Consider the following 27,673-nt stretch of genomic DNA (forward strand, 5'->3'; position numbering starts at 1 on the left):
TCGCAGCTAGAAGAAAGAGAACATATGAGATTAAACATCACAAACATTATCCAAAAGTTAACAGAATTCCCAACTCTTCTTTCATTTATTTATTTTCTAATCACCAAAAAGTCGATTCTCCCTCCCTTATGCTCACGTAATCCCTTCAGAAAACCCCACAGATGTGGAAGCCTGTAATACTTAGTATATGGTATTTAATATTGGAACTACTGGCCTTTCTTTTTGGTAAAGTTGAGCCTAAAATATCTGTTCTAGCTGTCACATATGTGTCTGTAATTTTAAAGGGATAAGCTAATACCTCTATTATCTGCAGTACAAAGGCCACAGTCCCCTAAGATGCCACCTAAGAGATTCAAGTTAAGACTAACAACTTTCTCAACAATAAACTTCTCTATTCTGGCAGGAGCAAAAAACAGAGGGAGAATAGCGGCAATAAGCAGGCATCACTAGCAATCACATCCTCGTCCCCCAGATATGTTTTTTAAAAAAGAGATTTCCTTACCTCTTTCTAAATTTCTACAGACTTTCCAATTAAAGTTCAGTAATAATTACGTTCTTCATCAATTAAATACCTTAGGGAACTGGTTTTCTGATATTTTTGTTACATGTAATGTATTGAGTCCATTTCTTTGCATTTGTCTCCGTACATAAAATTATTTCATGTAGTTTTCTCACTTTATAACTTTCTCTTCCTTATTGTATGAAACAAAAAACAATCCCTTCTATGTCAGGCTAGTCTCAGAATCCATATTATAAGAATATAGTATTTTAATTTTCTTGGAAAGAAGAAGAGCAGCTAGCTCTTTGTTGATAAAGAGCATAAGTAAAATACATATGTATATTACATGCAGGAGCTGGGTCTCATCTCAGTAAGAGGTGAGAATACTGAAAGCATGAGTTTATTAAAGCTACATTAATGATGGATTTTTGGACACAAGAAAGCGTTCAGCACAGTATCCAGTGTCCACGCATGTTAAAAAATAGTTCTCTGGTTTTTAACACTTCAAAGCCAATACCTAAGTCAGGAGGCTAGGAATTAAATTTATATTTTACACAGGAATACATGATAATCTTACTTTCTTGCTTTGATAACACAGAATATTCATATCCATTTCTCAGCATAAGAAACAACTGCTAGAATTTGCTTGCTGTTCCTATCTCATGGTGTAAGTCTGTCCTGGCAGACAAGTCAGATTTAGAGGTCAAAAGGACAGAAGTGTTGCTCCCACTCATGATTTTGGGGTGGGTGAAAAAAAATTCTAGGCACACACACTACATGATATTAATTTTCAATACTGAATTTAGGTAAACAGTGCCGTTTACCTGCCTGTCTCCAAAGTTACAAAAACAGCAGTGACTTTGACTACATTGCAAACCTATGACAGAGTCCCAAAAACTAGATGTAATTCTTCTCTCTCTACAGTCCAAAAATCACCGCACTTGCCTGGAACCACTCCTGGGTCCGTTGAACTGCTAGTGTGTATGACATAAGCATTGATAAGGTGTACAAACTGATATGTAGGTACGGGTCTGTGAATCTAATTCATTACCTCATTTTGACTACAGGTGTTCAAGACCGACGCATAGGTTTTTGGAGTTCAGCCAACCATCACTGGGGCCTACCAGAGCACAACACTTCTGGGGACAAGCCACTGCTCAAGTCTTACTACCAGCTCACACTCACCTCTAGTTTGAGAAAGGACCTGGGGAGTCCCACGTCTGTTTCCATAATGTCAGACAATGGAAACCATAGGATGAATTGTGAGGATTTTCACCTTGCAGACACCAGAGATAGAAAAGCAGAGTTGAGCAGGACTGCAAAGAACTGCTTCAGATAAAACAAAAAGTGATGGCCCAGGAGGCAGCTGGGGGAGGCCTGAGTTCATCCCCAGAAGTTCATCAGAACCAACACCAGTGGAAGAGGCTGCTGACAAAGGTTTATGGTGTAGGAGGCTGATGCCTTCAAACTCGATATCTGCATGGCTACTCCTAACTCTTAGTGCATACATGGTCTTAATGTCAGCTGACAATCAAGATTAAATAACCTGTTGGGCATTTTATACTTTCAATGCCTATGAAGTGAGACTACTGAAATGACAGTGAAGGTTGCTCTCCCTTAAATATCATTAGAATACCTTTCAGAGCCACTTAAGTAATTTCTCTTGAGAAAACTGATCAGGACTAAGCTTTTTTTTTTTTTTTTAAAAAATAACTTTGTAATGCCAGTGGACATTTAAAGCACTCAACCTATAGCAGGGAATCAACTCCTTTTACTAACAGTCCGTCTGTGAAGCACTTTTAGGACCCTAATGCCAACTTTACTGTAATGCACTATGTGAAATTTCTAATACAGGTAAATTGGAGGAACTTCACTGTGCCATTTTGACAGTTCAAAATTTGAGAGGTAAAGTCCTGAAGCTCCTACTGTGCAGGAGCTTCCAGACCTCTGTTTCTTCTGGAGACCTGCCAGACAGTAAAAGACAACATTTACATGGTCAGAAGTGAGAAAAGAGCAAGCCTTTGACAGCTATTAATGTAACACTAGAGCAAAAGCTGAAGCAATTGACGAATTGGAATGGATGCCTTTGCACACATGTCAGCTGTTTGAAGGAAAGACGTAGTTGGCATTAGATGTGGGAGATCAGCTCATTGGCAAATTGTAATATGCACACTCTAATGAACTGGCTCTGAGTGAATCAACTGGCACTGTGTCCAAATGGGCATTTTTGGCTGTGATTTCCATGGTTTCTAAGCTTCACAGCAGGGCAGTCCAGGTCTTTTCACACCTGCTGAAGTGAACCAGAGCAGATGATGAGCTGGATGCCATCGTAAAGACTTCTGAATGGGGCTGGCATTCATTCTACAGAATATGGCATCTATGACGGCAGATGGTACTACATACACGATGCGTCCTGTAAGTAGTGCAGTGGCACGTTTGATAAAAATCTGAATCTGGGCTGCTGGTGGCATACTCCTAACATATATCAAACACCTCCTTCTGTGTTAAACCAGCAGCAGAATATTCAGAAACTAGAAACATCACTAAGAAATTAAGCAAGCATTGCAGGTAGACATTAGCTCAATGGCTCCTTGCTTTCCAGCTTTAGAACCCACCATACCTGGTGATTAGCTGTTCACATGCAAACCCACTGACTCACTAAATGAAGCACTCTAAACTGATTTGGAGAAAATTAAAGGGAGAGAGAGCCCATGGTAAACACACAGCATATTGAGGCAAAACTTGGGTCAGATGGCCACGTGCACTATACTGCAAACACCAGCTGGAAAGATGTCTTCTGGGAATCCCCTTAGTCTCTGAGTTTGTGGATTTTCTGAACTGACAAACAAGAGTCTAATTTCATCCAAGAAAGAACAAAAAATGAATTGTTATCAATATCAACAGGGCTTGGTAAGTTTAACAGAGAGGTGAAGAAAAACAAGGAGGGTAGATTTTCTAGCACAAGCTGCATAATTTCAAAGACCACCTGAGAACTGAGACTTGCATTTTACTTCCTTATGCACAAAAGAAATAAAATATTGAGAACCTTCTAGGTGAAGTTTGGGCCAGCTTATACCTGTGAGTCTACTTTAATGGCTAGAAACATTCCAGTGTGAACTAGTGCTTAGATGTCTGACTGAGGACCAGTGTCACACACTCACAGCAGCATAAATAAAACATTCCTCCGTGGCATTCTGGAGAGTTGCTCTTTCTGTTTCCTCCCTTTGAGTGGCAATGCCCTGACGATTAGCATTATGGTCCTACCTGTCAGGAAAAGTTAGTTGTCCATCTTTAGCACAAGTAACCAAAGAAAGAAGAAAAGATCAACATATTTCAAACAGGGCTTGGAGTAAGGTATTTTTAAGAAGATGGAGAAGAGCCTACAGGCATCCTACTCCCAAGAAACTGCAGTAGTTGGATCCCGCTGATGGCTATTTTGCTGCCCACACCCCAACTCTGCACCACAGGCTTACATCTTGTGAGGCAGTACATTAGTTCTCAACTCTTGCCCCCTGCTTATAATGCTTGCTCAAAGGAATTGCTCAAAATTTTCCTGACCAGGAACTGTGGATTCTTGAAACACAGACACTTATATTTACAAAAAACATAACTCTTGGCTTGGGTCTATTTCACTGGAGAGGAAACAGTAAAAGTTGTTTTCAGATGTGAATGCACTGACCCAGTAAATATAAGTCAGGCATTAAAGCAGCTTGGAAAACACTTCATCGTTGAATAGAAACTGAACCTGCAAGTTGGAATACGGTTTAAACAGAATTAGACAACAGCTGCAGACACCGCTGCCAAGCCCCGATAAGATTTGTACATGAATATGAACTATGTTTGAGGCATGAAGTTTACCACATTGGTAATTTTGGTTTTCTTACTAGAAATAAGAAATGGTTGCACACAACTGTACAAGCAAAAAACATCTATCTCAGCAATTTAGACTTGGACTCTTACGTATAAGAAAGATGACCAAAAGGTCTTGTTCCCCCTTTTGGGCCAGATAAACAACTGTGCACAATTAGTCTCTCTTGTAGTCTGCTGACACTTCTGCTTTTGCTTAGGACTCAGATGTACAAGCAAAATCCTTATGTAAATGATAAAATGATAATTAACTGATCTGATCATGTAGCTTTCAAATACCAAGGCAGGCAAGGGAAACTTGTATTTTATATGAACAGATTCTCATGCTATTACATTATTTCTTAATTATATTTACTTTTATAAAATCATGAACCTAATAAAAGCACCTTCATCTCAGGAAACAAACAAACGTAAAAGTAAAGGTGACAACAGAAGAGAAAGACAGACAGAGTTCATAATTTTGCTGTCAGAGTACTGTGGAGTGACCAGGCCTTCAAGAAATTTCAGATATTATAGATCCTCCAATCCAATGACACAGAAGCCAGGTAGCAAAGGAAGCAAAGATAAAGACAGATGACAGTGAATAAGCTGTACAGATTTTAAAAACATCACTTTAAAATAAAAAAAGGATGCTAACAACAATCTGCAAAATAAAGCACATGAAAGGCTGTGCTAGAGGCATATCTATGTTGCATTTTTCATGCTCATAAATGTTCTGAATCAATGTTATTACCATGTACCCTTCTAAGTTATTTAAAGCTCAAGGAATTGAGAAGAAAGAGGGACATGCTCTGCAGGTGTCAGCATGGGGTTCAGAATGCACTCAAGGAATGATTTATTTTATTGATTCACATGCTTTAAAAAATACAACAGTTCTGCATAGAAAAGAGAAATGAATTGATAACCACAGAGGAAGAAAATATCTTTATACCTATAAACTCAAACGAGAGGGTAAACTTCAACTATACTGTTTTACATCAACATATTATATTTATATTCTAAAGAGAGTATGTTTACATTCAGAAAGTCATTTCAGGCTTAAAAGAAGTCTGGCTCAGTTTAGTACTTACATAACATAATGGTGGCTTTCAAGAAATAGCTAGCTGAAATGTCAAAATAGCATCAGAAAAATATTTTTATTATTTAAAACATGGTCAAAAGCATAAAGCTCTTTTACTATCACAGGAATCTATTTTCATTGTTTTTCAGCACAACTATACCCTTTAAAATATTTGACCCAGGATCTAACAGTAAAATGAAATAATCTGGACCCCAATCACAGTATAGTCCCTCTTGCAGAGTCACCTTATTTTGTGGAGATGCATGCGCTAACATTTAAGGCTAATTTCAAGTTCATCACCATCCAGGCAACACCACCTCTGTTGTTATTCACCTTCTTTATTATAGTCTGCACCAAAACTTCTTGCACGGCTCTTACCTCTCAGATATGGCACTAAGGTAGAATCATAGAATCATTAAGGTTGGAAAAGACCTCTAGGATCATCAAGTCCAACCACCAACCCACACCACCATGCTTCCCAAACCATGCCCTGAAGTGCCACGTCTACACGTTATTTGAACACGTCCGGGGTGGTGACTCCACCACCTCTCTGGGCAGCCTGTTCCAATGCCTGACCACTCTTCCAGCAAAGACATTTTTACTAATATCCAGTCTAAACTTCCCTTGACACAACTTGAGGCCATCTCCTCTCATCCTATCGCTCATTACTTGGGAGAAGAAACCAACATCCTCTTCACTACAACCTTCTTTCAGGTAACTGTAGAGAGCGATATAGTCTCGCCTCACCCTCCTCTTCTACAGACTAAACAACCCCGGTTCCCTCAACCTCTCCTTATAAGACCTGCTCTCCAGACCCTTCACCAGGTTCTGCATGAAGATGAGCACTCCCTGGACACCTGAAACACTCTTGTGGCAGCCCTCTGACTTCTTTGCAAAATACTGAGAAGTAGGTTACCGTTATAGTCTGGACCTACAGGCTATCAACTATGGCAAAGCAATTTAGTTTTGCCGTGAGTGGTGTCTGAAATGACAGCACTTTCCTTGGACTTTAATTACAATGTGGTTTCCTAGGTTTCCAGAGAGCAGTACAGCTACTGATGACAGAGAGATGGATTTGTTCTTCAAAATGAGGAAACGTCTAACCACCCCATGATCCTCTTTGCCCCATCAGCCTTGAGCAGGCCAGATGATTCCCACTCAGAGGAGGGGAATCACAGTGTGAAGAGAAGGGATGAATAGTGCTGTGTTTTATTGCTCGAGCTCTTGAAATTCTGCCTCTAAATCAGGCCACTGTTTGGATTCTTTGCAGTCTGTGTGCATTTCTATTCTCAGTTGCATGTGCTTTGTTTCCAATGAACTTTTACATGTGGGTTAGAAGGTTTCCACTCTTGATTACTGTGACTCAGTTTGGTTCCTCAAGCATTTCCAAAGCTTTTTTTTTCTTTTTTGTGTGTCTCCCTTTTCTGGCTACTTCAGGGTAATGGAACATCTCTTCATGGACTACGTGTACCACTTCCTGCATTCCCCCAGGATTTAACAGAAGTACCACAGTTTCCCTCTACCACATATATTGGGTTTTAAACACACAGTTAATGGGGTCAATAGGCAAAGGACTCTACTGAGTGTCTGACATGAAAAAGATAACAAAGACTGTCTGGACTGCAAACAAGGGAGATCCTTTGAAGCCAGGGTACTCTAGCCAAGATTTAATAAAACAAAAAGAAAGAGAAAAACTAAATGAACCAAGAACAAAAGGCAGCATCACAAACTAACTGATCTGACCTGCCAAAAGCACTGAAGAACAAAGAAAATGAAAATGTAAAGCTGCTCAAAACAAGTAGGAGTGAAGTACAATACAAAGCTCTACAGAAAGTGCAAGGCACATTAGGGCCAATCCCAAACATATGTGGGAAAGTACAGATTGTGTTTATTACTGTATCTCCTGCCTGCACTTTTACCCTGTTTTGATGCATGTGGGGCAATACAGAGTAGGTCAGTCTGATCTTTCCCTTTCTGAGTTAACGAGAAACCTCCCATGGGGCATGGGAAATGCTAGGGGAACACATCCTGCAAGCACCCCAGCCCTCTCCTGGTGACCAGCCTCAAGCCAGGGAGAGCACAAAGATGGAGGGTCATGCTTGTCCTGCACTTAGCAGCAACACATATGCCAAAGATCATCCAGGATCTGGAGTCCCCAAATGCTAGTGTCAGCACTACTGCAAATAGCTGCCCACAACCTCAGCAGGGAAGGCATTTAGACCAGGCTACCCCTCAACTCTCCAGGGTTGTTAGCAGTCATTTTCTCAGACTGTTTAGTCATCTCCAGTGGAAGAGTCTATCACAGTGGAAGATTAAACATCCAGGCTGAGGGAGAAAAAACAAGCCTGAAGCATTAGCAAACTTTTTGTGGCTGGCACCCACTGTGGACTGCTTGACTGTTTCCTTATCAGCATTGAGTCCTGGTTCCATGGGCATTCTGGCCAAAACCAAGAATCCTCAAACCTGGTAAACAGTACTGCAGCAGGTAATGCTCCTCACACTGAGGATGAAGTAATTAATTTCTATGTACACCTTCAGGCTAAAAAGCAGGGTGTCAGCATTTGCTGTAGTGGGTATAATTGTCTAATATGACTGACTAAAATAAAAGCAAATTAAAGGATAAGGGGAAAAAAACAGTAGCTTCAGTAATCAGTGGGTCTAGTAGTACCCCAGACCTTTCATATAGCAGGGAGAGAAGAGAGAGGAGTCAAGATCAGCAAACAGGGGGTGTCTGCTGGCCTCCTTGTAGTACTCATGGCTTGCAGCACAGAGCAGTGCTAAGCTCCACTCACCCAGGGCAGCACATTCAGTCTCATCCCCAGTAGTTCAGCTGAGCTAGGCATGTCAATACTGGGGTAGACATGGCATACAATGAGGAGGAAGGATGTTAAATGACAGGCTTAAGGACAGCCTCCTTTATTAATATATATTGGTGCAGGGTGTGAATCTGAGCCAAATTTCTCTGGGGTACTGGAATCAGCTGTAAGAACTAGCCACTAGGTAAGTGAACATGCAAGGAGAGCAAACAGATATCTAAAGGACCACGTGAGCTGGATCAAATACAAGAGGGAGGGCAGGTTTATGGCTTGCTCTGACTGTGGAAAAATAAATGGGTCTAATTCACACACACTTGCTGAGATCCCTTTGCCACATGAATCATGACTGAGTTTTGTCAGTGGGATTTCAGTTGCCAGAGAATCTGTCCTGGTTGTGAGATGCCAGGTGGAGCTGTCAGCAGTGACAGGTAGAAGAAAACTCATCTTTTAGTGTCTGAACTTGAGCCAGTTCAATCAGGAAGTGATTGAGGGTGAATAAATACAGGACAATGTTATGATATTTTCACAACCTCTTTTCTGACTATAATTTCACTATAAGGAAGTTTGTTGGCACCTATTGGCAGAATAAGTGTGTAGGGGGGGAATATCTCCTTTCTCCTCTTGTGTTGTGCTGAAAAGTGGAATTAAATTATTCTGCTCACAGACAGATTGTTCCAGTGAAATAGAATTTCAAACCACCAGGGGCTCATTGAGAAGAAGCTTTTACACTGTATGAAAAGGCAAGAGACAAAACCCTTGCCAAACTCCTTCACTCTTTATTACCGACAGCTGCAATGCTGGATGCATCCGGATGCCTTTTAAGTGCCAAGGGGAGTGACGGAGGTGGGATGGCATGTGAGCAGATGAAATACATGGCAGCTTGTCCCCCAACGGCAACTTTAATTATTTGCACTGTTGTATACACAAGAAAAAAAATATACACATATTGGGAAATCATTCACTCTGATTCCAGTGTCAGGTGGATTATGAAAAACACTTGCTCTTGATAGTCCATGGCAGAACAAGGTCTTAAAATATTCAGAACCTGTATACAAACCTGCATATGCCTTTGTCACAGAAGGGAAAAAAAACAAGGTAGAACATATTTCCTAAAGAAGAAGGACATGAATATATCAAGAGAGCAAAACCAGCTGTGCTTTGCGATCTGAACTGAGATATCCAACAGAAGCAAACCAAACCAAACTTTAAGCCAAAGAAGCACCACCTTCTATGTACTTTCATTCCAGAAAACTTTCTAATGCATCCCTTCTTGTCCTTTCTGCATTTTAAGGTCAGTGAAACAGGGGGAACCAGATTCTTTTGTTTGTTCATTGCTCAACCAGCAAACACCAAACTCTTTTGTTAGGGTCAATTTTCCCAAATCCCTTTGCTCCAGGATCTCGAGTGACACTTCAGGGGGACCATTCAAGATGTGAAATGCTCTAAGTCACTAGCCATGGTTCAAAGTTTTAAGTCATTAATAAATCCTATCAGTGTTAATATAATCTGTAAAGCTATGGACTTGACCAAAAAGATGCAAATAGGTCATCTTTCTGTAATCTGCAGTTTAAGGGTTAAGTACAACTGACTCAGAAATAACAACCATTTGTGCAGGGCTGGCAAGCCTTGATATACTTTCTTAAGTTGACGTCTTACAACTGTCAACAGCTTTTCTGCTTGAATAAGAACCTGGTTCCATTCTACATGAATTTATCTCTGCTGCTGTTAACTTCAGCACACCTATGAAAAAGGACTACATGAAGATTGGTAGTTTTGAGGTGCAGCATGATGAAGACCTGCCAGCTCAAATCCCAGCTGTGCTAGAGAAAGCATGCACTGTATTTTCTGAGCAACTCAGGGGCAGTCCTGAAGCCTGTTCTTTCCTCAGTCTTGCAAATACAATGTTTGTTCATGCAGTAAGCTTCTCCCTCTTTGTGTTTATGTAATGCCAGCTGCCCTACACTTACAGCATATACACCTAATAATGAAGGTTGTAATACATCACGTGAGGCCATACAATAAGGACAAGATATACCAAGCTTTTCAGAGCAGATTTTGTGGCATTTTAAGCAGCTAACTATTTCTTTCCCCCAAACATTGAGGCATTAAATAAGTACATTTTATAGATAAGCCATCAAAGAAAGTGGTTGCTGTGCTTACTGACATACCGCCTATATTTGAAATCCAGAGTCACACACATAAAAAAAGCTCTGTAAACTGCAAAAGAAAAGAGAACATTAGAACTTGCCTCACAGGGGGAGTTCCTCAAAGGAGCTGGAAATGCAGTGCTGGTCATGACAGTGTTTGCTGCTGCTGGTGCTTTGCTGGTGTTAAGGAGGAGTGCATAACCTGGATAAAAGAGCAGGAACAAAGTCAAACTGCAGCACTCACCTATTGGTTTCAGGGTTTGTGAAACTTCCCCAGAACCTATGTTAGCTGACTCCTACAGGAGAATGCCAGAGAGCAGAAGGCTTTTTCAATTTATTAAGGATTCGACTTCACCCAACAAACATACTCAGGAAATACATTTAAGAAGCCTGTCTACCTTCCCCCTACAGCTATCTTCTGTTTCTCTGTGACTTCAGATTCATCCTCCTTGCAAGGCTGAATAACAAAATTTATCTTTTATGAACAAAAAGTAACTTGGAAGAGAATATTATCTTGGCCAATCCCAAAACAAAATAGAACTATGGCAAAATACCACCACGGTAATATTAATGCAGCTGGAGGCCTCTTTGCTCCTTTAATCATTTGTTGTAACAAGAGGAACAAGAACAGTAGTAACACTAAGGTTTTTTCTTGGGAGCTCTGCAAGAAAAGGTGTGTATTTGCACTGTTTCAACCCTGCCCTCCAGCTCAGGAGGGTGCCACTGCTTACAGCCCAGTTATTTGGGCTTTCAGTGAAATTGCCTCTACAGCATAGACAAATCACGAATCAGCAGCACTTTATAGCCAGCTCCCCATGTGCGCTCTTTCTGGCCCTTTACCTTCATGTTTACCTATGTTTCCATCACTGTGGGCTGAGCCATCAGATGGCATAAATGCACTGTAGCTTATACCAATTCACAGAAAAGTAGAGAATCTTACTCTTCATGTTTAAATCTGGATCTAACTTTCTAAAGCAATGTTGGGATTATACACTGTTAACACTGCTGTTATTACTGTATCCCTTTAGATGCTCTGGGCTTCAGCAATAAAGGCCTCCAGTGATTGACATTATTGCATGAGGAAAAGGTTTATTCTGGCAGGTAGCCTGTTTGCCAAAACTCAACCAGCATTTCAATGGTTCAAAAACTCCACCAGTTCAATGCCCAAGATATAAACCTTCAATGGTTTGTACGAGAAGGATTAAAAATGAACTACTGGGATTTGGCTAGAGGAACCAAGTATAGAGTAATTATACATAGAAGTGAAACTCCAGGGACAATGGAGCAAAGATAAGAAAAAAAACAGGGAATGAGAAGGGGGAAAAGGAAGCAGAACAGAGGAAGTAAATAGGAAAATCTGAAAGAAAAAATCAGATCACTATGGAGGAGGGTCATGTAGATGAATACTTGGTGTGAAGTTGTTTAGAAAGCATCAAGATTAGTGTCTGGCATCAGCGGTGGAGACCTGAAGTACCAGTCTATACTCTCAAGAAAGAAAGTGAGCAGGACAGTCCTTTGCTCAAAGCACTTAAAGTGGAAAGATGGCTTTTGTTTCACTGGAGGCTGAATACGTAAGTACATAGGAAAAAGTGCCTTGTGTTTTATTCCCCCTCCCCACCATTCGTGTATCTTTTTTTGCTCTCTGCTGTTCATTCTTTGCACTTACTATTTATTCTCACACACCTTCTATTGAAGGAAAACGGTTGTGCTCCGGACTTCCAATCTGCCATGGAGAAGGATGGGACACAGAAGAGCCCTGCATCCAGCCACAGTCTCCTTCTTCAAATGAACAGTAAAAGCCAGAGGGAAGATTTTCTGCAAGAGGGAAAGACACACACACATACAGAAGAACCCAGGTGAGCTGGAGACTCCTGGGCACACAGAGAAGGTTGCAGTGACTATTCTGACTGGGTTGGTCAGGGCATGCGGGCACCCCCACGGCTACTCAGTCCTGTTGTCCGTAGTCATGCGCGTGCCTGACCATGGGGAGGGCGGTGGCAAGGGGAACAACCCTCAAACTGTGACTAGGTGACTCCCCCCACACTGTGATACATCTGAGTGAAAGGACACATCTCAGTGTACACTATGGAATCTCCTAAATACCTGGCCTCTACAGCTCCACAGGTATAAACCCACTCAAGGTTACACCCTGGAGATGGCTTTTGTAACCACTGCCTCTGCAGCCCCATGGAGGAAAATCTTCAAGAGGGGTAAGATCCTAAGATGATTCCCCTCCCTTACAGTCTCTAGTCAGCCCAGCTCAGCAATGAGATCTGTTCTTGCTGTGAGCACTGATGTGATCTCAGGTAAAGCTCTGAATTGTTTTGTGCTTCAGTTTTTGCACCTGTGGATCTGTTTGCTGAGATGAATGGAAGAAAAGAGGATAGTTTATTTTAAGGCATACTTTCAGGCTTTGAAGCCCACTCATTCTGTCACTGGTTTGGGTTTTCAGGCAAGTTTCCAGCTCCAAACAATAAGATACATTAGCTTTTTGCCTTTAAATTAATGAGTTTTAAAGTAATAGTCATGTCATTCAATGCAGAAAGTAACTTCATGCCTTCTTCACCTCCTTCTTTACGTACATTGCAAATTTTTCTTACAAAGGGTGCAAAGCACTGCTCCTCTTGTCCTCAACCATACAATTATAATGCCATAGGTGAACATCCTCTGCTTGACCACAAATCTCCTTCAAAACTCATTAAATAATTTTTCCCTTCATCCTCAATAAACACTCACTGTGTCTCTAAATTCTACTGTTGTCTGGTTCTACCATTGTATTTCTTGTCTTCAACATGAGGACAGACTCTGTACTTATTAAGTAACCTCAGCAGAAAACAGACTTTGTAAAATGCTGTGTAAAAATTACAACAACTATAACATGATTTTCACTTCTAGTGAATCACTAATGATCCTTAATAGAGATTCTGCACACAGAGTGCAGCTGACAACTCTGCCAGGTACCAGAAGGCTTCTCAGTAGTAAAAGGGCACAAACTAGGATTTTATGGGGACAAAAAGGTAAAGCACAAAGCTAGCCTGGCACAGAAAGGTGCCCTTTTAATACAGAGTTTCATTAGGCATTAAAGATGCCAGAAGAAAAGTAAAGAAGAGCAACGAGTCATTTTACCCTGCTACACAGACTAACCAGTCCTTGGGGCTGACAGTACAAAGCCCCTGAACGCACTTGTTCAGTGGGGATGGTCCCTTTTCCAATAAACCAGAAAAACTGCCGTGATGAACAGATATAGCCATAAAAGGGATGATGATATTCCTAACTTCTCAAAGTTTCTTACACCTCTGTGTACTCAAATCTGTAGTAAAAACCAGTTTAGCCGATATTTGTTTTCTCCTTCCCTGTTCCCCTAAACTTCCCCTAAAAATATCTGCGTTTTTTATTGTGGGTCTTTTTTTTTTTTTTGAAAGAAAGTAAAATGAGAAATCTGTTTAAAAAAAAAAAAAAAATTTTATGTGTAAGCACATTATAAATCCCCATAACCAGGAAATTAGATTTTCCTTTCAACTGCTTGTCAAAATCCGAGTAAATATGTCTTCACTTACAAAATATAGGATAGACCACAAGCTCCCATAGCAAAAGGATGTGCTGGTCATGTGATAGTGGCAATTTCATTAGTTCCTCTATGAGAAGAGGAGGCTCCTGAACTCAGATTTTGTCGTGATTATTAGGAATTTTTCCCTCTGAAATTTTCTGTTTATGAAGTGAGGCACCAGTATCCAAACCCCAGATCATTCAAAATGTTTAAATATCAGCAGAACTCCCTGGCTAAGATTGCAGGTCAATTAAATACCTGCTCACAGGGCCTCAGCTGTAACTCACACCTCAAAAGGCAAATCACTGTCAGTGACACATTCACCTACTTCTTGGCCTACCCTGAGAACACAGCTGGGGAACACTACAACTGCAGTGTCTAGACCATGAGTACTTCATTTTCTAGGAGCCTGAATCACAACTCACTTCACAGAGGAAACTGAAACAAATCTTACATGTGTGGCTTTTTTATTGGAACCTGGAACCTGACATGGAGGTGACAGCCATGTTTTACTGTTATTTTCCCACAAGCACCCAAATTTGTTATGAAAAGATCAAAACCTGTACTGGAGTTAAGGCTTTTTCAAGTTTTTCATTTTAAAAATCTCCAAATTCATTCAGCCTAATCTTTAAATGTGGAGCTGTTAAGCAAAGAGTTGCTTCCTTGTGTTTTACCCCTCTACAGAACTCGATTATATTTCATTGCACAGCCCGAGGCTAGGTTCCAAAGAAAATGACAAATTATAACGTGTCCTGAATTCCTACTGAAACAGCTTGGCTTGGTGTCCAACTGAATTCATTTCACGGCCATACGCTATCTAGGATGATGTAAACAAGTCAGAGCAGCAGGAGGAGTCGTCTAAGTAGCAATCCCTGCCTGGAGGCCAGAAAAAGCTCACTGTCGATGAACAAGTAAGGGAATAAATAAGAAGCTATTCATTTCCCAGAAAATTTCATTCCTCCTCCACAAATTAATTTTTTATGAATTTTCAGATGTCCTATGCACTGGATGCATTTTCTCTGCTGCTCTTTCTTACTTTGAACACATACAGCACCTACGGTTCCACATATTGCTACTCCACAAAGAGCTCTTTGGCTAGTACTTTTCTGTCGACATGTACTTCCCAATTTTCTGAATAATTCAAACTCACATTAGCGCAGACACTGCACTGATGAGGAAAAGCTAATCTGACTTAATTGGAAAATCAAGTAAATGTGGGGGCAGGAGTTACACCTATTGCAACTTACCACGTTGGGTATTATCATTAGTGACAGAAACCTCAAAAAATTTAGATTTCAGTAAGGTTAAGATGCAGCTTGTGGATATGGGGTGGAGAGTAGAGTAATCCAGTGAGACTGGAGCACTGTGAGAACGTAAGAGCCTCTGTTTTTATTTGAGTGATGAAGTAGAGAAAAACTGTAGGGTGTTAAACGTGTTCCTAACCAAATATTTTCAAGCCTTCAGAATGATTTAGATTTTGCTTCAAAGGTAATTAAGTTCAAGGTTTTTTAAACTTTAATGCAGACTTTTCATCCTTCAATAGCAAGAAAAATTAGCAACTAGCATAATTTATGAAGTGGATGGAGCATGCTTTTGATTCAAAACTAGGTGTAAATCAACCAGGTACTATAGTTTAATCTTTCTGGTGAAATTCCAGACATATATTATAAAAGACAGAAGCATAAAGTCTACTCTGGTATGTATGGACCTTTACCAAAAGTAGGAGGAAATCTCAGAAGACAAAAAAGATTATCTACTCAAAGAACTTAAAAGAAGCACATGAATCTTAAACATGAGTTTGTTTCAATGGCTGCCTCTATGCTAGCAAAGTTGATCTGCCACATTCTACCAGAAATGACGCATAAAAAGGGAAAATACTTTTCAACACAGTCAACAAAGTGTTATCCTCTAATGCCAGAAGGCTTTGCTAAGTTCAGAACTGCCAGGGGTTATAATTTGTTGCTAGAGGTACAGCATTTGATCAAGAAAGAAGCAAAAGGATTAGTGTCTGCAAGACAGGAAACTTAAGAGAGCACTGCATAGCAATAGGCTGCTACTTCGTCATTTCGCTTGCGGGGAGACACTGCTGGGCTGCATCTATCACTAGGACATAAATGAATCCAGTGGTTTCTTCATGAATTTTTGCCTGGAAAGTAAACTGCCCCCTGTAGAATTAATTATCTATGCTTTTTTGGTCACTTGCTCATGTTATCACAAATTCAACCTTTATAGGTTCCTATTCTGATGCCATCTGGTCTTTTGACAGATGTGTGCATGCACTCCACCAACCACCTAGCACCGCCTGAGTTACTCCTTTCATGAATCAGAGACTAGTCTTCATTATCTCACCTGGCAATGTGTTTAACATCTTTAAATATTCAATGAGGCAAAGAGTGAAAACTACCCTATAACCCAGTGGTTACGAAATTTATTTGAAGGATGGAGGACATTAGTTTCAATCCCTATTCCAGGTAAAATTTATAAAATGTGGAAGAGCAACCACAGCAGAGACTTGAGTAACCCTTTTTCTTCTGAACTAGACCAGAACTCCAGGCCAGTCTTGGAAACTCTCCATGGAAATAGGAAATATATGTTCAAATTCACTTAGGCAGAAGAAAGAATCAGCCTTGAGTTTGTCATATCCTGGATGAATCCTCTAAGTTCTGGGTCTCTAGATAACAAATATACTATCAGCACCTCGATTCCTTTTTTTTTTTTTAATATATCCATTACTTTCCTAACATGCTTTACCTGATTAACCAATATTTTCCCAGGCTGAATTTTTTTGGTGAATTTGAGAGAGAAAGTAAAATAATTTTGGACTATCCAAAAGTCTATGCACTTTTTTCAGTAAAACTTTTATTTTTGCCCAGACTTGCTGCCCTGCAGCAAAAGATTACTGAACCAAAATCCAAGATATTGTTAACTAAAAAGAGAAATACGAAACTACTGAAACAAATTCTCCCTTTCTGTAAAGCAAAGCTCTGCCAATCTATATTAGTAAATAATTTGATTTTTCATCTCTGTCTTGTACCATACTGGCTATATTACATATGATTCTCTACTACAATAAGAGGAAGGGTTTTTTTCAGTAATTTTTAATCCATAAAAGCATAAATTCACTAGCAAAAACATAAGACCACCACTATCTGAAGTCTTAACATGCGCCTGCAAAGTATGCTTCTGCAAAGTAATTTCCAGTGTGGCACTTCCATCAGTCTGTTAAATTTGTATGTCTGATCCCAGATCAACACAGTTTGGCATCTAATTCTACATCTGCATCTTTGAAGCTGCCTTTTGCTCCTGCAAGAATATTTGATTATGACTCAGACAGCAATATGTTTTTCTCTAGGGGTCATCCCTCTCTGATTTTACACTCTTTACATAGACTAATTGGTTGCATGCGGAACAAGCACTGTGACATTTCATTGGCCGTTAATAAGTAAAGAGATGTTAACAAACAGCTGGCATCAGGAAGATTTTTTTTTCCAGCTAAGGGACAAAAATCAAATGAATAGGAAGAAAAAAAATAGAAAAAAAAATTATCAGTACCTGCAAAGCTAAAAGACTGAGAAAGGAAAAAAATCCCAACATCTCCCTGAAGCTCAAAGATAGAAGCTTTTGGTTAACAGTAATTTTAAAAGCTCTCCCCTCAGTCTTCAGTGTGCCTATGTCTTTTTCCTGACAGCTCTTTTGTGTAAACAGAAGCATTTGGGAAACCCCTTTCTCTGTTTTATATATCTGAATCCCTTTTTGCCACACTTGTAAAAAGCTGATGAAAACATCCACATTGCTCAGGAGGAAAATGACAACTGAAATGCTGAAAGATGACATATGTTTTGTGTTGGGCTGCCATGCAGATGTAACTGACATCTAAAACATCAGATCATTTCTCTTTTTCATGTAAGAAGTCTTATGCCAACAATATTCAACACAGTAAAGAGGCAAAAGCAGAAATCAGCCATAGAACTGAGCAGGCTTGTAAGTGGATAAAGAGACATACCCACAACTCAAGTTTTTCCTAAGGCAAGCCAGTGTTTTTTGTTGCTTGGGTGGAAGATGGTGCTTTTTGGGCCTTTTGGCTGGGAGTAAGAACTCTCATTCCCAGCACCTGTCATTGAAAACAAGTTGTGTGGTTGTCTTCTCAAGCTACGGAATGACACTCTCCTACACAGGTGGTTAAATATGTTCTGCTTTTTACATTTTCTCATTTACATTTGCAGAACATTCTTTGCTGACACATCTGTAAGTGCTATACTGCTTTATGCAGATAGCTACAGATGAATGCTGCGTGGAGGGGGCAAAGGCAACCAAACCACCCCCTGTGGACAGTGTATGTGAGAGACGGACTGGTCACTTCACCACCTGGCTCACCATGGTATATAGGGTGGCAGCTAGGGACAAAAGCAGAGCCAGCCTCCTGGTATGTGAATACAAAAGGGACACCAGGCACAGGTGCACCCAGAGTTTGAAAATAACAGGTAAGCATGTTCATCTGGGCCTGCCCCATCCTATGTTGGTATTTAGTTCACACCCACGATTAGTACAACTCCACCTTGTGAGCTCTGCTGTCCCACTGGTGCAGACAGAATTTCGCGCACAAGGCAGAACCATTTATAGCAGAAAGACACAACAGTATATCTGGACATATAGTTGATGCAAATAATATATCTCTACTTCCAATGAAATGAAAATTCACTCAACCCACTGTTTATCGTAATTTACTAGGTTTTTTTAATTAAAGTGTAGAAGAAAATAGAAATACCACTATGAGGTTACAGAACTCTATTGTAAAGCCCTTAGTCAAAAAGAAGGTTTCAATAGTACCAATATGAAGCATTACTGGTTCTAAGGAGCTGCAAGTCTGCAGTGATGACATTGTTCCTATGAAAACGAATTTAGTGTTCACTGAGCGTGTGTCATTAATGACGATAATTTCAAATTGTAACAACATCTAACATGATGGAGAAGCATATCATTTCAAGCTTTTAACTAGTTTACTAGATGATCAAACCACTGTTCTCCACACCAATAAAATCTGTTACTTCATTTTTTTGTTAGAAGGAAAGAACTAGAATTTGCTAGAAGTTGTGTATCACTCTTATGTTAAGTTTATGCTAGAAACAGCAAAGGCCTGTTAGTCAAAACATCATCTACATCAACACAGCTTGTTTGAATTACCTTACCCAGATTCTCCTCTGCTCTAGCTGTCACATATGAAAGCTAAACTGAGAACAATTGCCTCTTCTATTCCAAAGGCTTTTGCTGGTACTGCTTATTGTGGTCAGGGAAATTTTTTGTATATTAAATCAAGGCAGCTCTGTCAACAAAAGTCCATAGGCTAGATCAGCTGTGACACATACACTTTAAACATAAATTATGAACTCTCAACAATGATTTTTTGTTAGGTATTTGCCCTCTGGATAACCACATGGCTGACAATCCATCGCTTCTAACTATCTGTAGACTGGCAAAGGGGAAGACACTGGAGGTAGAACATGCAGAGGTATAGAAAAAGAGATAAGGCTCCCTGAAGAAGGTTAAAGGAAGGTCCTAAAGTATCTAGGTTATGCAGTACAATTACAAAGTATCGAGGCACATCAAGTTTTCAGAAAACTCAGGCTGCTATCTATCTTCTGCTGTATTTGATTAGACTACAGACTGCTGAAGAGAGGACAGAAAACAAGAGGAATTACAAAGACACAGGAGTTGGTCAAAGGCAAGCTACTGGCTCTACTCATTTTTCATCTTAGAAGCTTCCTCCTTCCTCTCCCTCTGCCACATGCTGTGCTACATTTTGATTAAAAGCTCTAACAAACTACGCATTTCTTAATTCTGTAAGGCATCTAGCTATTCAGGCATTACTTCCTTTGCATTTTTGATCAGAACTTTGGAAGAGATGAAGCACTAGGAGCATTTTAAGAGCTGCTGCAGAACTAATGCAGGCAAGTACAGGAACATATCAAATGGTCTGCTCCAGGCAGACATCCTGAGAAACTGCATGTGTTATGGAGGATACTGGTCTTTTGATAGTACTGAATTAGCCTATTAGTGCTAAAGTCTCAGGCATTAAAATTCAAAACACTCAGTGATTTTGGAAAAGAAGGGTGCATCCTGGGGGGTTGGATTTACTCACTGCACATATCTCCCTCATCTTCTCCTGCGGCGCAGTCCCTGATGAAGTCACACGCCTGCCCCAGCCTGATTGCTGTTCCATTCCAGCAGCTGAAGGAACCCTCCAGAGCCATTTTTGAGCCAGAAGTAGATCCTAGAGAAAAAGAAAACAAAACCCACTTCAGATTACTGAATTGCCTTCCTCTCAATCAACAGGTCATAGGATCCTGGATAACAATGAAGGAGAGAACACCTTGTGAAATCCCCTCAATCCAATAATTACTTGATAAAGTAATGATTTTATTTTATTTGACCTATTTAACCGTGTCAAATACCTTATGGTCCACCTAACAGAAAAATTAACATCCCCAGGTGCTTCTGGCGTTTTAACTTGGAAGGCATCCTCGACCTTTGAAAAGAGGGTTGAAATCATGCAGCCTACTCTGTGGTACTTCTCAAGAACAACACAATATGCATGACATTGTATTTGAATTGTATGTGAATTTACTGCTAGACTGACAGTCCTGAAGACTGATATCCTCTCTGTCTAGCTCAGGAATAACACGGCTGCATAGTTTGGAAAAAACACAAGCTTTCATCATACGCTCCTGTCAACATGTATTACCTATGATTTGGATGTATCACATTGTCATATTCTCTCTGCAAGAGAGAAAACAGCCTTATCTCTGCTTGTAGTTTTCTTTCTCTTCTATACCCCCTCCCGCTCCTACATCCTCCACTCAAGTCAGGGAGCCACAGCAGACTACATCGACCAAGATACAAAAATCACTAATTCATGTTACCTATGCTAAGCAGCAAAAGGCAGCTAGCAATGTGGGAAGGAGCCAACTCTTATGAAATGAGGTCACTGAACATCACAATCAGAGGCCAGTATCATCCATTCAGAAATTATCTTGAGTACTTGTCCCTCAGCACTATCCTTTTCTGAAGGCATTTGATGCCCTTTGACAGCTGAGAAGTCAGAGATCATCCAGGCTGATGGGTATCATTTTCCTTACTGTAGGAATTCTCTCATCCTGAGGCTTTTGATTGTAGCCAAGTGAGATACTTAAAAAAAAAAAAAAAAAGGACTTGTCCTAAGAGACACATGCTCTAGATCAGCCACCTGGAGGCGGCAGGGATTAATTTTGCAACATCCTACAGTCAGTAGGTATGGAGGAGGCCAAGCTTGAGAAGTGCAAGGACCCCTTCCACAAAAATCTGGGTGCAGATACAATTCAGCAAAGCCTTCCTGACTCTCTGCAGAGATGTGTTTCCAGTTCACTACTCCTAGAAGGCAAGCCTAGAAGTATGAAGAGGTCTGTGCTGTGAATTCCCCACTCCAACAGTTCCTGCCCTGTCTCGTATTAAATGGGTAAACGCTGAAGATTAAACCAAAGCCTCTGGGCAGAGTGAGCCATTGTTTGCCTAACTCATCCATGCTTGCTAAACAGCACAGCTACATCATGTTCTCTAGTACTACAGGGAGTTGGGAATCACTGGTGATTCAATTAGATGTGCACTTGATACTTTTATTTATATTGCCTGCCAAAACTAAAAATTAATGAAGCATGTAGGAAAACAACCACTATTTCTCTTCAAGCTTATTTTATAGCACAAATCAATTCAGGAGTGGGGGGAATACATGCCAAACCTTTTTAATAAAGGACCCCAGCTCCTGAAAAGGGTGCTCTGTGTTATTGTCAGCTTGATTTTTTTGACTGCCTTAGAGCAATTCTGGCTTGCCGCATACAGGCTGCACAGTGCCCTTGTATTTCAGTCAAGGTCAAGGCCGACTACAGAGGAGAGTTTTGCAGAAAAAAATAGACCAAGTAACTCGGAGCTGTTGCTGACAGTTTCTGCAGGCCCCTTGGTAAGGGTTTAAGGCAATGAGAAAATATCCTCCTTGGCCTTGCTGTGCTCCATGCAAAAATGCACTCTTAGAGACATTGCTAAAAGCTTGCCCTTTGTCAGAAGCAAAACTCTTCACATGTCACAAGCCAGTCACAGCAGGCTGAGGTCAGTGTGCAAACAGATGCTAGAAAACAGTAAGAAGAGACTCTGCTAACTCAGTAGGTGATCCCTTCTCCTAGGGGTATGCACTGAACCTATATGGCATCATGTTGCTGGAAGTAACCGCCTAAAGAAAAGTTAAGAGACAAGGCCCAGAGCGCTTCCGTGAGGTTAGTAACATACTTAAAAACATTACTCAAAATCAGAAGTACTTTGATCTCTCTGAATTACCCCATAGACGGTTTTGAAGAAACACCCACATTTATTAGTAACTTTCATGTCCCACTCAGTTTATCGGCAATCTTTTCAGCACTGTTCATGTTTCATCCCAGCAGCTACTGGAATACGATATGCAGAGATTTAGAAGAAGGGTTATCGTAGGCAATGGAGTTTTTCTGTTTACTCAAAATAATTTTACCTTTGTAAAGACACTCAGTTTTCCAAGCACATGACTGCATTAACGCTAATTATAATGGAACCAAGGCATTTAAGAGCAACTACTGTCTTCCCAGGTGTCTTTGTTGCAGACCAGGAGCACAAATCTCCTGAAGTCAACTGGCTGTGGTATTTAAAAGCCATCCGTTGCAACTAGACATCAAGCAATTCCAGGAGCTTTTCCTCCAAAACAAAGCAGTAGATTTGCATGCTCATTCATCTCTGTGGAGACAGGGCTTGAATTAGCTCAAATTTGCATTAGACGCATATATACATGCTCTTTGTATAGGTCAGAGAACACAAATAGCAAAGCTGCAGCCTGGGCAATGGCTGGGCTCTTTGACAGTACATGATTTATTCCTGTCTCCTGTTTGCTTGCTTACTGTGTGCACAAAGGCAAAATGAATTGGATAAAGGAGATGATTAACTAGTAAAACAAATAGATAAGCAAAAAAGGCCAAATGAAAACGACCCTTTTAACAGGCCACTTGATGCAGGTGTTTTCATCCAAGCTCAAGGAAACTTAATTTTTAATTAAAATATTTTGTTACAAAAACAGACAATTGATCTTTAAATTTCCCAGCCCCAATCACTCCTGGCAAGGTTAGCCACAATGACCTGGATCACTAAGTCAAGTGGCCTCAACCCACACACAGATGATGTTTAAGTAAAGGAAAATGAATGGTATCAAATAAGTATCAAAGTAGAATTTGTGGGAGACATCCTTTATATTTACAGCAGTGTTTATGTAGCCAGTGGCATCCATAAATTATAGCAGTCATTAAGCTGTACCGCGGCTGGCTTAGAGTCTTATAAATCATTATTTAAACAGCAACATTAAACAAATGGCATTTCAGGCTCCAAATTGAAAGGAGAAATAAACAACTCCTTGGGGAACAAGTGCTGACTTTGTACCTCACAGGTCCTACTTCTGAACACAGTCCAGCCTTGGCAGTGTTCAAATCCAGTACCAAACCCTGGACAAAAATGACAGCCTGGGCTCTTGACTGCCCATGCTTTTGGACTTACGTTTGCATGTAGCAGCTCAGCATGAAAGGGGAAAATCATGTGGCTTAGCCTAACACAGGATAAGTAGCAACTTACTGTTCAGACTGTGGGGCCAAAGGGGACGTATTTCACTCCTCAGCAGATTTTCTCTGACTTGGGTTCCCTCTTCTTTCCTCCCCCCTCCCTTGATCAGCAGAGAAATTGAAGTGCACTGGCAACAGCTGGTTTATCTGTCTCTGAGAAACATGGCCAGAAAGACTGTGATGTTTGATCAGTGCAAAATGGGAACCTTCACCTTACTGCCACCACAGCTGGCCAAGAGGGAGGGAAGACTGAAATTCTTACAGGCATTTCCCAAGATATCCCTTATCTTGCAAATGGGCTATGCTGCTAATTATCACGCAGGATTAATCAAGCTGAACATAATTATACCTTCACGTGTTAAATTCAACTTCTCAGGCCATAATTTTTAATGCTACCAAAAGCTTTTGGGACCAACAGTCAGGTGAAGCTCTCCCACACAGCACATTAAAACAGGAGAGCTTAGTAGGACAGTACTCAGTTGTTGTTAAAAAATCCCGTCATTTCTACTCTGCAAAAAAAAGATGAACAGAAATTTCAAAGACCTGGAATGAATGAACACCCTCATACATGTTTTACAAAAAAGCAGCTGCTTTCTGGGATACCCCTGAAGAGTCTGGCTGGACCCAACTGCATTGACTCCAGTGGTTCTCAGGGCAAGACCCCATATGCACACATGATGAAAACCATCTATTTTTAAATGCATGTATGCAGTAAGAAATACATATCCATGGAACTCCACCATGCTTATCTCATATGTAGTACCCCTCAGAAAAAGAGAAATTTTCCTATTATTTAATTGCACCTCTTAAATAATACTTTCTAAGGGGCTAGTGCTGCAGTGTAATGTTCCTCCACTAAAAATCACGGATTGTGCAACCCCACTGACAATGCTTATTTGCCACAAGTATTTGTCATTAACTTTTCAATTTCATCTGCTCCTCATTTGGTTTGAGTTCAAGGCCTTGACTGAGATATATTTAAAAAGGGAGTACGTGGAGCATTTAAAAGTTGTGTGAAACAAAGAAAAGCTGCTGTCTAGCTATAAAAGGACAGTGAGAATTCTGAGGAGTTTCTGATTATTGATTTTTCTATGACTTGCCATTTCTGATGGGCACATCATTTTCTCACTCTTCATCTCCAACCCTCCAGCCTTACAGCAGCACAGACATTTGAAGGCTGATGGCTCACTTGGTGCGAGGATAGCCATATTCCAGGACAAAGTAAATTTTCTATTGATACGAGTCATTAGTATGCCTGCTTCCACCATTAAAGAAGTCGGAAGGTATGAAATAAAGGAAGTAGGAAAGAGAAGGAAGAGAAAGGCGAGTTCATGCTTAAGTGAACTGAGGCCATCCTTGGCAAATGGCCATTGAATTCCAACATGATATAGGGCAGATCACATAAATCAACACTTTCACAGCGAGCTACACTGCCCTTATTTTCCAGCCACCCACCCCAGGACACCTGTATTCAGATCTGCAGAGAAGCCAAGTGGTCACAGCTGCAAATGAGACCAGTGAGAGATACTTGGAAAACACAATGTCCTCAAAAAACACTTTGAAAAAAGATTGTACTCTAGGTTTCTCACACCAGGCAGCCAAAATTAGTCAACACTTCATAATTTCTGGCTTTGATCTTTGTAACAGCATCGTTACTATTGCTGTTATAGCCTAAGGATGCAAGTGAAGCCACATTTGTAGGAGGCGGCGATCTCTTTTTATTAGACTGCCTGATACAGGGGGAAAAAGCAGCCCATGTTTGTACATGCCTGAAAGCTTCCCATTTTTCAAGTTACATAAATTGGCTTTAATCTTCTTATTTCACTTTCTATACATAAAATGGGAATAAACTCATCGCAAGAGCTCTATGATGTTAATTTCATTAACATTTCTAAGTAACTAAGATGTTATGATAATAGAGCTATGAAAAAACCTGTAAGGAAATTATTTACTCTGTCTTCGGAGTGCCGTTTGAATAATTTATGGTATAAAATGATCAGGGCCATACACCTGATGAAGGCAGGACAGAGGATAGTAAGTAACTTCCTGTTGAAGAAGCATCCCCTGCCTTGCATGCTAAGGGCGCAGCACTCCCCAAGTGAGCTACTCCAAGGCAAGAAATCTTGCTCATTAGAGCCACGTAGAAACAGAATTTTCATTTCACAGAAAATGTCAACATTTCAAAATATATCTAACCATAAAATAAAAATGCCCAGATGTCTCACAGAAGAAATCTTTTGAAACAATTCTGGGTTGGAAATACTGATTTAAGAGGTTTCAACACGTAACTAAATATTATCATAAACCCAAGAAATTTGAAAACATATGAATTCAGACAAAGACAAAATGTTGGGCAGGAAGCTCAAGGGGACACTTACTAGTCTGGAACTCACTCGTGTCTATAATTCAGCCAGCTTAGTTCTAACGTGCTCTCCCTCTCTGCTGCTGTTGTTTCAAAGCAGGGCTGTTATGTCTAGTATACAGATTTTAAAACATCTGCTTCTTCAGTCTTGCCTAATGCCAGTATGATTGCTTTCACCAAAGAAAACTTCGTAGCACACCTGAGGAGCCGGCACTTGTTCACTGCCATGTTTCAATAGCATGAACTTTCTACAGAACTTTTCATCATTCAGAGTATCCAGGCCCTCTGTGTTCTCTTGGACGTGCTTTTGACCAGGTCTAGTTACTTTTCCTACCCTTTGACTGAATGACATTAATGTTGGTGTGATCCAACTTTCCTGAATTTAGAGCAACAACTAGCTTCCTTAAAACTATAATGAAATAAGAATATGGAATAAGGAAGTTAGCTATATTTCACACTTTCTCATTTTTCAATTAGGGAAGTTGACTGAGGATCTAATATTTATCTTCATAGCTCCTGAGACAGCAAATAATTGCTGAGCGCAATAAATGACATGATAATTTTTTTCGCTATTAATCTTGCACAAAATGTAGCTGCCTTTTTGTTTATGTTAGGGCTCATGGTAACATATGTATTTTTTCCTGTGATTTGCTTACCAATCAATCATCAACTCCAACAGGACGTCCAAAAATTAATGGTAAACAAGTAAACAGCAGCAGCGAATTTTACAAAGGAAGTGTGATTTTCCAGCATGCAGTGGTTCCTACATATTCTGCAGTATCTACAAAATTGAAAAGGGCCAAAAGAGATGGAAATACTTAATCCCAAATACCTACGAAACACTGTGTATGCATAGACATTGGACTTCTTTTTTTTTTTTTAATTTAATCTTGCGCAGCAGATCTTTAAGGTTTTCATCCCTCAGTATGAACATTCTGACTTAGAACAATAGAGTGGGATAAAGTAATTTTTTTAAAATCCCAAATCTCATTTCTTTTGGTTGCTTTTTGTTGCCCTTCTTTCAATATCAGACTGCATTTGCTTTTTGATTCCCTTTTCTCTCAGGTACCATTGCATCTTCATGAGATTAAGCAACCCAACAGAACAAACTCCCTTGCCCCCAGCTTTCATACCTCTCCTAAAAGCAGTGATTTCTATATTTGTAACAGTAAGCAACTGGTTAAGAAAAGACCAAAAAACCTTGTCTGTGATTTTCTGTGAATTTTTCAAAATACAAACCTTGAAGAGGGAAAATAACAAGGTCCAACTTCTATTATTATCTCTGCCATTCCTAACAGACCTCTCTGGGTCTGAATAGGCTTGGAGACCAGCTCTTATCATCCAGCAACCTTACCCATGGGGAGCACTGGCCACACTGATTGCTAGCTCTCTGGAAGATGAATGCTGCTTGCCACATGCAGCAGACTGACAAAATCATGAGGTGGTTAAGATCTCTAAGCTTATTGATAGACAACAGGAGCAGATTTACCATGAGTCCACTCTCAACATCAGACATGGAACTGAATATGAAATAAAATAAGGCTACTGGAGACAAGGCATGAAAATAGTGCTTCCCAACTTCATGCATGTCTCTTTTTGGGTAAACTGTAGGAGTTGATTAGATATGAAATATACGTATTTTTTCACATTTTGCTTCCTAGAAGGCTGGGTTCAAATCCGTTTTAAACTACTCAAGTAAATTTTATCTTTGCCTGTTCAGGC

At 40.2% G+C, this 27,673-nt stretch overlaps 1 protein-coding gene across 1 annotated transcript in view; it reads right to left on the minus strand.

The window, feature by feature from the left end:
• Positions 1-9,011: 9,011 nt before the first annotated feature.
• The window catches only part of LOC142055674 (ALK tyrosine kinase receptor-like), a 38,694-nt gene continuing 20,032 nt past the window's right edge, over positions 9,012-27,673 (minus strand). Inside the window, exons 2-5 of the mRNA XM_075089794.1 lie at positions 20,073-20,204; positions 12,073-12,204; positions 10,496-10,591; positions 9,012-9,154 (exon numbers count right to left, since the gene is read on the minus strand). Of these exons, the coding sequence (XP_074945895.1) occupies positions 9,012-9,154; positions 10,496-10,591; positions 12,073-12,204; positions 20,073-20,204 (503 nt within the window). The remainder of the gene's footprint in view (positions 9,155-10,495; positions 10,592-12,072; positions 12,205-20,072; positions 20,205-27,673) is intronic.

This window comes from Phalacrocorax aristotelis, chromosome 3, assembly GCF_949628215.1.
Source record: "Phalacrocorax aristotelis chromosome 3, bGulAri2.1, whole genome shotgun sequence".
NCBI classification, from domain to species: Eukaryota; Metazoa; Chordata; class Aves; order Suliformes; family Phalacrocoracidae; genus Phalacrocorax; species Phalacrocorax aristotelis.